Source organism: Myotis yumanensis, unplaced genomic scaffold (genome assembly GCF_028538775.1).
Source record: "Myotis yumanensis isolate MYYU_CA2020_CCGP unplaced genomic scaffold, mMyoYum1.0.hap1 SCAF_8, whole genome shotgun sequence".
In the NCBI taxonomy this organism is placed as follows: Eukaryota; Metazoa; Chordata; class Mammalia; order Chiroptera; family Vespertilionidae; genus Myotis; species Myotis yumanensis.
The window spans coordinates 52,871,567-52,886,661 of record NW_027223759.1 but is presented as its reverse complement, the minus strand read 5'-3'; the positions used below and the strand labels follow the sequence as shown (position 1 = coordinate 52,886,661).

Genomic DNA, 15,095 nt, shown 5'->3' with positions numbered 1-15,095 from the left:
GCCTTGGTAGCATTTTGTGTATTGAGACTAGTGCCTCTAAGTGAAATTGAGAGCCAAGAGTCCCAAGAATAGGAAATTCTGACTTGCAGTTTTGTGGACAGAATTTCATTAGTGTATGTCTGACAACAATCGTTCTTTTACTCTAGAAAAAAAATATGCTTTTTTTCTTTTTTTTTAGCAAATGATGATATACTTAGTAATAACCACTTTACAATGCCTCCCTCCCACTCCTCAGGGTAAAAGTAAAAAACTGGCTTTACGTTGTCTTAACTGCTAAAACGAAACCGGGGTCACAAAATATTTTAAGGTGCTAGAGTAAAACTATATTCTCCTCACACCTGCAGTTGGTTGAGAAACTTGGGGGAAAACATTTGTTCTAGATTAAAACTTAAGATTTAATTTTCACACAAAAAATTAATAACAGGGTAGAGTGTTATGTTTTTAAGATACTAGAATCAAGCAAACAAGAAGAATATTTTTGCTAAGTAAAGCCTGTTATCTTCTCCCCTTTTGCTGCTCACATCAAAGACACCTACTTTAGATAAACAGGTAACTGGGGTGCAGTAAAGAGAGTGTGAAATATGTCCTCATTCACTTTGCAGGGCTAGGTCCACAATGCATTCTCATTTAAGTGCTTCTGGCAACAAGTCACATCTGGACCCTAGAAAATCACAGTTATCACCAGCCTCTTCACAGATCCCTTTATCTTGCTTAGATTTTCTGATAAATTACTCATCTCTATGTGCAAAGCCATTCAAAATACTTTACTTGGAAGGTAAGATTATTTACCACCAGATAATTTCTTGCTAAGGTTGGCAAATGATCTGCTTACTAAGGCTAATGCCTGAACTGAGTCCACATGTAGTCAAAACACAAGACTTCCAAGCATCAAGTAGAAAATTTATTTTTCCAAACTGAGGGATTTGGCCAACAGTCTAAAGGAGATGTGGTGTATTGCTTAATTATTTTGAAATTATTTAAATGTGGCTTTGCAGTCTAAGCATTACGCTTTGTTCCCCCAAATTTAGTGGTTAAATACCAGATACATTGATTACATCCTCCTTTTTGTCTGTTTTCTATAAAGAGCAAAAAGAGTTTTATTTAAAGTGAATTTGTTGTTATCTTTCTGGTCAAATACAGAAAAACTTAGGCTATTTTTTCCAAGTTCAGACACTGACTATCTCATGCTGGAGGAAAAAAAAGTGATAAAGTTCTTAAGAAACTGTTTGCTAGTTTTGTGCCTGCAACTAAACAGGTCAATTTTAGCAAGTCAATTAATCTCACTTTTCTAGTTCTTAGGTAATCTCTGAAGGTCTTTTTCAGTTCAAAGCACTTTGATAAGTTCTAAAGGAAGAACTGCTCTGAACTTACTCTTTAAATTTATATTAATAAGACCAGCTTGTACATTTTGTCCACAAACCTCATAAATATTACCTGAAAAAAATCAGAAAGACATATTTCTGGGTAATTTTATCAAGTCACTGGTTTAATTATTGTTTCAAGGAAGCTAAACAGCATACTAGGGCAAAGGAGCTATGACTATATGAAGTTGTGCCCTGTCTTTTTCTAAAAAAGATGTCTGAACCTATAAAATCTAAAGAATGACGTCTTCAAAGCAGTTCCCTTGGGAAAGTGTGAGCATACTTTTGAAAGCCATCATTGTAAAGAATTTTTGACAATTCCACTTCTGGTATTTTTAAAGTTTACTGACTACTGGATAAATTTTAAGAGCTTGAGGTTAGTCAATAAGAAAAATAATGTTTCCCAATAGAATTCTAAAGCTACAGGTATTAACATGATATAGCACAAAATCATGTGCTGCAGGTACTTTATTTATTCACTAGATTTATTTTGGCAAGACTTTGGATTTAATATAAGAACCTCATCTTCCCTCAAAGAACACTTATGTCCCTCCACTGAAGGTATTTTTTTAAAATATATTTTTATTGATTTCAGAGAGGAAGAGAGAGGGAGAGAGAGATAGAAACATTAATGATGAGATAGAATCATCAATCAGCTGCCTCCTGCATGCCCCATACTGGGGATAGAGCCTGCTACCTCGGCATTTGCCCTGACTGGGAATCGAACCGTGAAATCCTGGTTCATAGGTCAACACTCAACCACTGAGCCATGCTGGCAGGGCACTGAGGGTATTTAAAACAGTGATCTATAGTTTTAGAAGGCTATTTATTTATTTATTTATTTATCTATTCACCCATTCATCCAGCTAATGTTTGCTCTATGGAGTGTAAAAATTGATAAGATGCAAATATTTCAGAATGTTTTGAATGCTGGTACCATTTTCAGAATAAACGTATGGATTCCTAAAATTATGTCTTTGAGAAGGTTGTTGGTATCATTGTTTATCTATCTGTAAAATCACATCATTCATGTTACTTTATCGTAACCTTAGTTATATTATCATCATGGAGAACACAATGAAAGGAAGTTTCAAGTCTTCTCCCTTTCCCTCATTCTTTACTCGAAATCTTTATAATGGGAGTGAATTCATAGGTTAACTTTCCCTTTTCTTCAAGTTTTCAAGTGCTGTTCTAAGAATTGTCTTCCTAGAAGGCAAGCTTCTGATTAACCAAGAATCCAAAATATTTAAAAGATCCTATTCTTTTACTGAATATGCCTAATTTTTCCTGGGTTATTTAGTACAGTGACAAAGATTAAATTAAATAGGACTTTCCCGTTCTTCTTCCTGACTTATACTTATCCTTGTTACCTTGTTACTTTAGAATATATTTTACATTTACTGTATATAATTAATAAAGTAATAACTATTCTTTAGCTAATGAATATAACTGAAGATTGAGTAAACATATGCAAACTAAAATCATTGGATCTAGAAAAAGTGTTCAATAAAGTTTTTAATATCTAAAGATTTTTACCTTATAATTTACCTTCTCCTTACCCATTTTAACTTTGAATTTTTATGAGACTTATCATCTTAGAATTGACTTCTGAATTATTTGTTGTCCTTTTATTATGGGTTAATATGTTAAATCAAGTCATAAGAGTTTCCTCTTTTATGAATGTGTCAAAATCTCAGAAAACATCGCCTTTTTAAAAACCCAAATGCTAGTTGAATTCAATCATATTTTTGTGTTAAGTTACAGTAACCTTGCAACATTCACTTATTCTGTCTTATTTTGTTTTATATATAGAGGATGTTAGATACAATTGATATTTTCCTAAAACCTATTTTTTCACAGTAAAAATCCCCATAAATCACTGAATAAGCTTATCCAAGTGATCACAAATCAGAACCAAACACACATCTTTCTATTTGCTATCACTTTGCTTAAAAACTAAAATGAATGAACATATATAAATGAACATATATACACATTCATTTTAGTTTTTAAGCAATTTCAGTTTATAATAAATTAATTTCAGTTTATAATAACATTTAATGAGAGTTAGATTGTCTCTAAATTTCAAAGGATACTCAATATATTTATTTTTCCTGAATTCAAATGGTTAATGATGAATAAGATAATTTTAGGCAGATCAGGGACTATGTTCCTTTTTAAAAAATAATCTTTATTGTATTTGTTTAAGAAGTAATATTAATTACCCATATCAGACAGTTCGTTGAAAAAGTTAAGGTTGGAACATGAAGAATATGATTGATTTGTTCTCAAAAGAATTCTAAATGTACATTAAAATTTTCTAGCACAAAATTGCTGAAGGGATCACTACCTTTATATTTTTTACCTTGATATTTTTTTCTATTAAAAAAAGTACTGCCAGTTTGAATACATTTCAAATGGTCCTTTCATAGTTGAGAATCTGTCAAGTGTCATTAAAATATAAAGAAAAGATAGCAAAATCATACTCCACCAGCCCATCCAGTTCTGCTTTCTTCTATATGCTCCTGGGTCTAAAAGAAAAAAAAAAAGATCATATAAAGCTTAGTGTTAGTAAGACTGTTTTTTCTAAATATAATCTGGACATTTGAACCAGTTAAGCTGCCTCATCAGAGTGTACTATCAATAGTCAACTAACTTCACACTTGAGTTTAAGATGACTATATTAAAAATCCTATACAACAGCACTATTGCATGCACATGGATAATCTAAAGGCTGGATTTTATCACAAACCTTTAATAATTCTGGTTAAACTTTCTATGATACAGTGAACTATCACATCATCAATGAAGGCCTTGCAAAACCCAAGTACTTGGTGTCATATAGGTAAAAGAGCATATAGGGATCTTAATATTTGCACCGAATCTTATTTTGGTATACATTTTAGCATGGTACAATCAATCACTTATTGAACGAATATTTAGTAACCTAAGAAAATGAATAGGCTTTTCTAGACCAATAATTAGAGAAAGAACATTCTAGGTAGAATGAACAGTGTAGAGACTAGGCCAGCTTAGTAAACTACAGGCGATTCAGTGTGCTGAGTGAAGGGTGACTAAGGGAAAGAGAAGATGAGGGAGGATCCAGAGGTATCAGCAAGATCTCTGAGAAACTTTTATGCCACCCTAAGAAGTTTAAATTTCTCTTGGTAAATCCTTTGAAGGATTTCAAAATTACAATTTTGAAAACACAATTGTGAACATGATACAGAAAATAGATCAGAAGTGGGTAAGATAGAAGGATGCAGACAGATTGGTTGGATGGCTACTGTATTGTTTGGAAGAGGATGATAAAGACTCAAGTCTAGTTAGCAGTAGTAAGGATGGAGCAGAGAAGATGTCAGAGATATTTAAAAGTTCAAATCTGCAGAAAGAGTTAACAACCATTTCTTCTTCTTCTTTTTTTCCCCCCTCACCCAAGGATATGTTTTTCTTGTGTGTGTGTATGTGTGTGTGTATGTGTGTGTGTGTGTGTGTGTGTGTGAGAGAGAGAGAGAGAGAGATGGGTTGTCTCTCATGCACACCCCCACTGGGGACTGAACCCACAATCTGAATATGTGCCCTGACTGGAAATCAAACCAGCAAACTTTTGGTGCACGAAATGAGTTATTTTTTTACTAGGATGATAGCAAGACTGTATTTCCCAGGCCTTCTTCCAGTTGGATGTGGTCATGTGATAAATTCTAACCAATTGTGTGTAAGCAAAAGCGACTCATGCTACTTCTAGGTCTAATCTATAAAAACCTCTTGTTATACACAATCCTCTATTTTTTTCCCCCAGCCCCCAGATGGATGTTGATGATCAGGTTTGAATAGCCTTGGACTAGCCTAGGTAGTCACTGGATGAAGATAGCAGAAAGATCATCAACCTGAGTTCCTTACTGACTGTGTGGAGCAGAGCACCCCATCCTCCATCCCCTCTCTAGTCCTCAGTTACTTAGATTCACTATTAAGGGGGCACATAAATGTAAAAAAATTATACTCTATTAATCCAATGAATTATTGGAGGTATTTTGTTGCTGTTATTGCTGTTGTTATAACAGTTAGCCTACCTTGCAAATATATTAACTTGGAGAACATTAAGGTTTCTAGAGAAGTCAGAAGAAGAGCTAGAAAGGAAAAGAAGAATCAGTGAAGTAAAAAAAGGATCATGAGAAAAGTACTGTCATAAAAAGCTAGGGAATAGTAAATTTAAAAAACAGTTTGGATTTTTTCCTATAGGATAGGTCAGTGCCTCTGAGAGAATAAGACTTGAAAAAATAGTGAAACATTTTGACACATTACTTTTAGCCATAAAGATAAAATTAATTTTTATCCCCTTTTCAGAGAAGAAAGAATAATATGAAAGATGTTCCTCCCCCTAGTTATAAATTTCTTAATAAATCTTATTAATATAATTCTAATAAAAGTATTGCCAGTTTCCTTTGCTTTTTTGTTTTCGGTATGACTTCCAACATGAATAAAATGTTGTCTGATCAATTAATCTTAAATGGTATTTGTTTTAAACACACACACACACACACACACACACACACACACATCAATCATGAGTCTGGTTGCTGGAAAATTTAATACTCTGTTGTTCTTAAATTTAAAAATGTGTTCCATGTAATTATAAGATTATTTTGAAAAAGAGGTTGTTTTGAAATCCTAAGGTTATTCAAACCTGGTATTCTAAATGTAATCAGTGTTTTGGGCCATTAACTAAAGTTTATATTCCAGGTAATTCCATATCTTAGTGAACAAGCATCTATATGTTCTGTCAGTTTGGATTAAAATAGTCTCGGGTTTTAATAAATTAGAATTTCATATTCCAAAGCAATCATAGTTTTTAAATGCCTAGTTTTAATAAATAAAATGGTATCTAAATGACCAATTTCATAGTTTTAAACTAACAAAATTAAAACTGTAATTTCTAACACCCAGATTCAATGAAAATGTCAAAGCTGACTAATCAGACCAATGGTTTCTAATTAACCAGCATAATCCAATTTATTCTCTCTTTTTGTGTGCGTGTATGACACTACATTAAGGCCAACATCTTTCTGCTTTGTATATCAAAATATAAATAAGATAAAAATAAACTTCTAGCATATTCCATCAAAATTAGTTAAGCTTATTGCAGACATAGTAGTGATTTTTTTAAAAAAATATTTTTTAGCCTGAGTAACTTGACCATTATAGTCCTGATGTATTTCCAAACAGATTCATATGACTTTTTTCTTGCAGAACATAATGTCTTAATTTCTAGATAGAATTCAGTGATTTACTTTGATTGCTCTGTGCTTTTATTCTTACTTTACAAAATAGGTTTATCCTATATTTGGTTTAATGAAACATCTTTTTATAATTAGAAGTCTCATGAAATGTACCCATCAAATTTCCTATTTAAAGAAAACATTTTTGCATTTCTTAGTCTCTAATGTGAGTACTTATGAACAAGCTTATTATAAAGCTTTTAGATTGGTGAAGTAGTTTTCTGACTCATTAATTCAACAGATTATGTTTGGATTTGAGCAATAGAAACAATTAAAACTCAACAATAAATCTGTGCCTAGTTTTCACATTTTTTTCTCCCTAAAATTAGCACAGTATAAAGAACTCTGCTAAGATAGGATTGCAAGACAATTTGATCTAATATTTTACCTCATATTTGCAGTTATCTACTTTTGATTTTAAAATGGGCTGGTTTGCCCTAAAGGGTGTCCTGGATCAGGGTGGGGGTCCCCACTGGGGTGCCTGGCCAGTCTGGGTGAGGGGCTGAGGGCTGTTTTCTGGAAGCGGGTGACTGAAGCTCCCAACTGCTCCTTTCTTTCTTTCTTTTTTTTTTTTTATTCTGGGCCAGCTTTAGCTCTGAGGCCTCAGCTGCTGAAAGCCGGTTTCTGGCCTTTGTTTTTCCTTCTGTATTTGATACAATGTTGTGGTCTGGCTGGCTGAACCTGGCTGGCTGAAAGCCGGTTTCTGGGGTTTTGTTTAGCTTCTTATTTGCAAAATAGTACATAGTTGCTTAGAGTTGCAGCTGAGAGGCCAGCAATGGCAGGTGGGGAATGTTGGAGTTTGCTGTCACTGGAGCAAGCAAGCCTCCCTGCTCGCTTCAGTGCATGGCTGCCAGCCACCATCTTGGCTGACAGTTAATTTGCATAAGGATATGCTGATTAGCCAATGGGAAGGGTAGCGGTTATACGCTAATTACCATGGTTCTCTTTTATTAGTGTAGATGTTGGCTATAAATAAGTCCCCACTCTTGAACTTTTTTCAGAAAGACACCTTTGTTTTAATACCTACCTTTGGACAATTCCATGTCTGCCAGCCTTCATTGAAATCACATATAGACAAGACCGAAACATTCTGAATTCTTTTTAGCCACTGCACGCATATTCGTTCATCAGTAACCCACGTGAGCCAACTGAAATAATAATCACTGCAAATAAATTGAAACCGACTGTCACAACCACAAACCAATATCACATTCAAGTAATTTTTTAATTTCTGTTTTCTAAAAGATCTATTTTATTATTATTACATTAAATACTTATTCCATAGATAAGGAAGGCAAGATGTTCCCCTTCTGCTGAGTAAGTTTAAATATACCTGCTGACTTTTAAAGACTATCTATAAGAGTTCATCCATCTAATGCAATTATTATTTTACTTGAGTTTGCTCCCCATTTTGGACTTTTATATTTTAGAAAAGAATTTAAGACATAAAGCCAAAGCTACTGGTCAATGTGTAGAAGAAAAAGCATTAAATTAGCTATTATGCATAGGTAAACTCAATTTTTGCTTATAGTGCATATACTCATCATTAACTCACTAGCAAAGAAATCTGAGCACTGATTAAGAAATTTGTATTAAAATACCATTTCAAAGGAGGAAAGCATCTGAGATGAATATACCTTGAGGCTATCATTGCTGGAACTGGCACTTCTATGGGACCTACATACTCAGGGTAAGTGGTATCAACAATAAATATCCGAACAACAGGATTCTTAGCTCCAGCCTGACAAGAAAATAAAGATAGATCACCTCATAAAATTCTAATTATCACCAACATTTGAAAGACATTTTAAGAATTTAGGCATGTTTTTATAAGATAGAAATATTAAGTATATTTCTGTTGAAAAAAATATAATTATAACATGACCAGGGATTTTATTTCAATTTTACTTGTGGGGCAATTACAAATACTGTGTCAATTAGTGTGAAAACACATATTTTAAGTGATTAATTAAGAAGCTTTGATTCATAGAAAAAATATTTTGGATATAGTTCTGTAATCAATATTCTCTTTTCTGATTTTTAAGGCAGATTATTTCCCATTTATGATGATGATGATAATTATTATCATTATTATCATTTCTCCCTCTGTTAGGGAGATTGCGGTTGGGAGGCAAGTGTAAAAATACATAGTGAAAGATACTTTTTGCTTTTACCCTATAATTTGGTCCAAACAATCACCAAACAGTCTCCTAGCTGGTTACATTACTACTGCTACCATCCCTCCAAACTTAGGAAAGTTTCATCTCCAAATATGGAATTTATAATTTTCTTGTTTTGTGTTTTCTATGCTGTTATACACCCTAAATATATATGACAGTATAGTTCACGCCCAAACAGCTTCTTATAGTTTCTCTGTTATTTTACCACAGGAAAAGAGAATCTTGTCATTGGTAAATAACTTAAATCAACTGTTTGGCCAGTAGTCTTAAATGACTCCGTGCTGTTTGGATTTATCTAAGGACTGTGCACGTTTTCCTCTGACCCCCTGTTTTACTGAAGGCTCAGCTGGAACTTCTTGCTTCTTCCAACTAGTCTCACCTCTCAGTCCAAAGTCAGATGACTTAGGAACTTTAGTCTTCAAAGAAACATGGGAATTTGGGTCCTAATTTCTCTGTCAGTGCCAGTTACTCTTCCGTTCTTCATCGCTTCCTGCTCCCTTTCACCCTCCTAAAGATTCAAGTCCTTTTACATCACGGATCCCAAGTATTACACCTCTCGCTTCCAAACATCTCCAGCTTCCAGACTTTATAGTCAGCCCTTGAGAGGTCTCCTACCTAAACACTCATCTCTATTCCTTAATGTTTCTCCTACGACTTTAAAGTGAATTTTAAACTGTGCAACATTTCTATTTCTGTCGCTATGGCCACTTCAGAATCTGCTAGTGTGTAGGAATATCCATCTCATCTCTGTCACACAGGGACCCACTGGGTCCATCCATGGCAGTGTTCCCTGACAAGTAAAAACAATGGGGCCGAAATCAGTTTGGCTAAGTGGATAGAGCGTAGGCCTGCAGACTGAAGGGTCCTGGGTTCGATTCCGGTCAAGGGCATGTACCTGGGTTGCGGGCACATTCCCAGTAAGAGATGTATAGGAGGCAGCTGATGGATGTTTCTCTCTCATCGATGTTTCTGACTCTCTATCTCTCTCCCTTCCTCTCTGTAAAAAATCAATAATATATATATATATATATATATATATATATATATATATATTTTAAATGGGGAGGAAAGGACATTGTGCTATTTTCTAAAATCACTTTCACTCCTTGTGCAAGAGGAGAATTTGTGATTTGATGTCCTTTCAGACTTATTGTCTAAATTAAATTAGGACATGGTGTTTTCCACTGAGACCTGGCCATTCTCCAACTGCACATACAGGTCTCTCCAGACATGGGAATGAATGAAAAGTATGTACACTAAGACTTCTAGAATGTTTATGCAAAAGTCTTTGGGCTCACACCCAGTCTAATTCACTCAAGGCTCACAGATTTAAGCTACCTTTTATGTCCAGAAAAGAGCATAACTCATGCTTGCTTCTACCTGACAGGAACATCAAGTTCAACATTTGTATTCCCCATTCAAGCTTGCATGTACATGGAAATTCAAGAAGGAACTGCAAAACAGAACTTTACCCTGAATTCGGAGCATGAAATATGAAAAAATTAAATTTAAGTTAAGCTTGTTTTTCCTCCATGATCTAGACCATATGTTTTTCAAAGCTTCTGCAATAGAATTTAGCAAAGACGACTTCATCCAGCACAACCAGATGTCCAAAGCAACAGATGTCCACATAAATAATAGATCACAGTACAATGTTTGCTTCACAATGCACAAGAATAAGAAGCTCTCCAAACTTGTTGATCCCACCTCTCTTCATAGTATTGGTTGCTCATTTTGACACCAGGGAAATAGAAGCATCTGCTAAAAATATTCAACATACCTTTGGGTATGGAATATTTATTGTCCTAGGATATTGCTCATCACCATAATAGGAATAGGCAATCACTGGGATTTCTGTATCATTAAACTCTGCATATGCCAAAAATTTTCCATTCGGAGACCACCAGAGAGCATATTTTGTAGCAAGCATTTCCTCTGAAAAATAAATACTAGTATATTAATTATAATTAGAGCTTACTCTTAAAGTCATTATAAATATTTTAAAATACATTGTATATATCAATTATTGCCCAAAATAATTTATTTAATGTAGATGTGATATATGTCCTACTTTGGTTTTTAAAAGATAAATAATCTGGTTTTAGAGGAATAGTTTAGCATTATACCCTTTATCAAACAGTCTTCTTAGGATTTGACATTAATCAGAAATGTAATTTTAAAATAAATAAAAAACATATTAACAGGAATTAATTTTTCCCTTTGGGGCAACTTCTGGTTCTTATAGTCACCTAAAATAGCCAAAACAAGGAAACTGTAATTATGCTACAGAGTAACATAAACATTGAATGTTGACTTTCTCTCCTGGGAATATTATTTTTAAAAAAAAAAAACAGTTAAGTTATATATTTATTTAATAAAAAGTAAGGACCAGAAAACCTTTTAAAGTCCAGTTATTTCCTGGATCTTACAAAACCTAGAAAGAGGACAAAAATTCAAAAAAGTATAACAAATTAAGGATATTTTCCTACAAAATAATATAAACAGTTGTTTAGTTTTGGAAAAAATATTTCTTTCTTAAGAAAAAACAAACCTGAGAAAATGAACTAACACAGCATTTAAGGACCATAAACTTTTGGAATATAAATTGTTACTACCACTTTATGATGCTCATTAAAAATAAACTCTACCAGTCTGATAAGATTTTGTTCTTTCAGAACATGCACGTCCTGTTCATAGCACAGATAACAGCTTTCAGAAATGCCACCATTCATCTCAGCAGCATAGCACTCATCTAAATGCTACTAAATGTATGCAATTATTTTCAATTAAAAGCCTAACACAGCAACAGTAGAAAGAAGAATACAGCTTACCTTCATAAACCCAGTCTGGGATTCCATTAAATATTTTATTTTCTTTTCCATTATATGTTATTTGGAAAGGTGGGTTTTCTGGTCTTTGTTTCAAATAGATATTGTTCTGATACACATATGCCTGAAAGTGGTGGTAAGCTAGTTAATACAGGGAAATTCCATAAGAAATACAATTAAGTCTGTATATTTGTGTTAATTATTGACCTAATGACTTTTAAAAGTGTAGCAATTCAGATGCAAAAAGACTCACAAGTACTATCTCACTTTAATAGGTCAAAAAACAACAACTGACTCACATTATCATCTGTTATGATTTTTAAAGTCTATGTCAAATAAAGAATAAAGTCTACTATTTTATTCGTGGTTTTATTACCCAAGTAAATAATTATATATATATTAACAGAAAGTAAAATCAATCTCTAAATATTAATAGCTAGCCAGATCTAATCTTTATTTAGAGTCCTTAAATAAGAGCTTGGACAAAATTTCATGTTGTCTGAAGCTAGTCTGGGAAACTTGTGAAAACCATATTTTTCCTGAGCTTTCTGGCACAACGCATTCTGGCTGAGTATAAGGATAAAGTTTCTGACTGAGATATTTAAAGAAGTCTATCCATGAGCTTGAGATTTTGCGGAATTCTCAGATGGGTTTCAATTTATCAAAGCTCTTCTTGTTTTTAACCACTGAAAAATAGTAATACATTTATTTTTTTTTCTTTTAAGCAAGGGAATTTACCGAAGGCCAAAATCAAATGGCTCCTCTTTTATTTAAAGGATTAAATACTTCTATAATTCAAACACTTACTAATTTACTCCCAATAGGTGACCAGCAAATATACTGAATTGGACGGGGAAGCTCATTTCTTCTTACAAAATCTCTAGAAGGAAAAAAAAAGACAGAAAGAAAAAAAACACACACAAAACCTTGCTGCTCAATGCAAAAAAAAATATTTATAAACAGAAAAAATAAACAAACAATAAAAACGAAGAGGCATTCCCTCTGCTTCTTCAAACCTAATGGAAAGAATGTGGCCACTCGGGACTGGAGAGATGGGGTGGTAGTTGTAGCTCTTCACTAGTTACTTAGAAGTCATTTAACTTCTCTAGGTCTCCATTTGCTGGACTTTGTAGGGAGATGGTAAGTTAAAGATGTATAAACTGTGAAAGTGGGACTAGCTCTAGAAATTATCTAATGGAACTCCATTTTGTAGAAAATAAATGTGAGGTTAGAGAAATAGTAGGACTTTTAAAAATCACATTGTTAGTTCTTGGCAGGGGCCCAAATTAAACTCAAGCCTTTGGCCCTCTTTTGTACACACCAGGGTAGGATGGTCGCTGGAGTGCCTTCCTGCTCTGAAATTCTACAATGGTGCTTGCGCATTCCCATTCATAACCCAGCTCTGTGAATGCACATGCATTTCAAATTTTTGAAAATAAGATGCCATTTGACAATCTCCCCAGAGATCTGACTTGAAATCAGAAGCAGAAAGGAACATCCGATCTAAGTTAAAATGAAAAACAGATTGTATACTAGGCAGTATGCCTTAAGCTTGCAAAGTCCTACATCCATGGGGAAACTTCAAATATCCTTTTAGCCAAAAACCTCACTTTGATCCTTAGAGTCACCTTGCAAATTCTCAATGGACTGACTTGCTTTGGGGAGCTTTTGCACTTCTTCAGCAAGAATGTGTTCGGATTTCATGTATTAAAGACTCATAAGATGCCATGCTTCAGTTTTAATTATCTTCTTGGAGATACATATTAATAGTTTCATTTAGATTTGGAAGCAACCCAAGTGTCCATCAGTAGATGACTGAATAAAAAAGCTGTGGTACATTTACACAATGGAATACTACTTAGCCATAAAAAAGAAAGGAAATCATATCCTTTGCAACAGAATGGATGGACCTGGAGAACATTATGCTATGTGAAATAAGCCAGTCAGAGAAAGACAAATACCATATGACTTCATTCATATGTGGAATCTAACTAACAAATTATAAACAGACTCATAGATAGAGAACAGACTGATAGCTGTCAGAGGGGTGGGAGGGTTAGGGGACTAGGTGAAAAAGATGAATGGATTAAGCAAACAAACAAACAAACAAATACCTCATAGAGAGACAATAGCATGGTGATTACTAGAGGAGGAGGATGGGGGAGGTAGAAAAGGGTATAGGGGACTAAATGGTGATGGAAAGAGACTTGCTTGGAATGGTGAGCACAATGCAATATACAGATGGTGTCCTGAAAGCTATATAATTTTATTAACCAATGTCACCCCAATAAATTCAGCTTAAAAAATGCTTTTGTGGAAACGCAAAGCAAGACCTACCCGGGGAACACTTGAAATCTTGCCCCTGGCATACGTTGTCAATTTGGCTCAAAAAACTCTTATATAAGTTCTAAAAAAAAAAAACCTACCTTCTAGGTGCAATGTGAGAAGCCTGAAGAAAGACTCTTTTCCTTCCCTCTCCAAAACAAATCTTCAATCTGGACCTAACATATACCTGATATTTCTACTTTTCTAACTTGTTTAAACTTTGGAAACTATGAAGCCTTATAATATACATTGATTTAACTTATTAGGTCATGCAGCATGAGGCCTAGCGGACAATGAGGAAGCAGGGCACTGGACAGACCAACTTTGATTGGAGAAAGGGTGGAGGCCCCGGAGGAGGAAGACCACTGGTACAGCCATGGGAAGCCTGACTCCCGGAGAGCAGTTTAAGGCCCCCAGCCCTGGGAGGTCTGGAACATATTGAAAGACATCCGAGGGCACAGGCAAGGAAGTGACCCAACGGGAGAACGATCTTCACCTGGTTTACAATTCTGTCTCAAGCCAGTGTGCCTGTGACCTTTGACATTGCAACACTGCCTGATGTTGCCAAATGCTGTGGCATCACCTACCCAGTCATGTAGACAGTGCCAAGCTGCAAATCTCAGCACACAGTCTCTTCATGACCCTCAAGTCTCCAGGTGGTCATTTTCTGTGTTTTCTAAATAATTCACAGCATGAGAGAAAGTGGCGGAGGCTGCTTTTCAAAGGCTGTCATCTCCTCAGTATCCCTTCCCTTGCCTGAAACCAGAACCATGTTCATTCTCTCTGTGGTAAATTTTTATAGACTCTTCCAAGGCACACAGAACATTTGCAGTAAGTGGTACCCAATTTTGCCTTAAATCTCAACAAATTTGTCATCCCTCACTTTCTAAATTATTGTATATTTAACTGACAAAAACAATCTTCCAAATTAATAGTTGTGAAGGAAAAAACCAACAACAGTGGTTTGATTAAATTCACTGCACAAAAGCTAAATATTTGCAATGATTCTAGGCTTTAAAGCTGATACAAACCATGATTAAAATATTAGTATTGCCATATTGTTTTGGAATTCTGTTTAATTTGGTGAACCTCAGCATAGGACTTGGAGAATTTCAAAATGATTAA

General features: G+C 34.5%; 1 protein-coding gene across 1 annotated transcript in view; it reads right to left on the bottom strand.

The window, feature by feature from the left end:
* Nucleotides 1-15,095, bottom strand: part of FAP (fibroblast activation protein alpha) — a 71,902-nt gene that overhangs the window by 34,744 nt on the left and 22,063 nt on the right. The window contains exons 8-13 of the mRNA XM_070423437.1: nt 12,453-12,525; nt 11,649-11,769; nt 10,598-10,752; nt 8,275-8,378; nt 7,665-7,800; nt 3,848-3,892 (exon numbers count right to left, since the gene is read on the bottom strand). Coding sequence (XP_070279538.1) covers nt 3,848-3,892; nt 7,665-7,800; nt 8,275-8,378; nt 10,598-10,752; nt 11,649-11,769; nt 12,453-12,525 — 634 coding nt within the window. The remainder of the gene's footprint in view (nt 1-3,847; nt 3,893-7,664; nt 7,801-8,274; nt 8,379-10,597; nt 10,753-11,648; nt 11,770-12,452; nt 12,526-15,095) is intronic.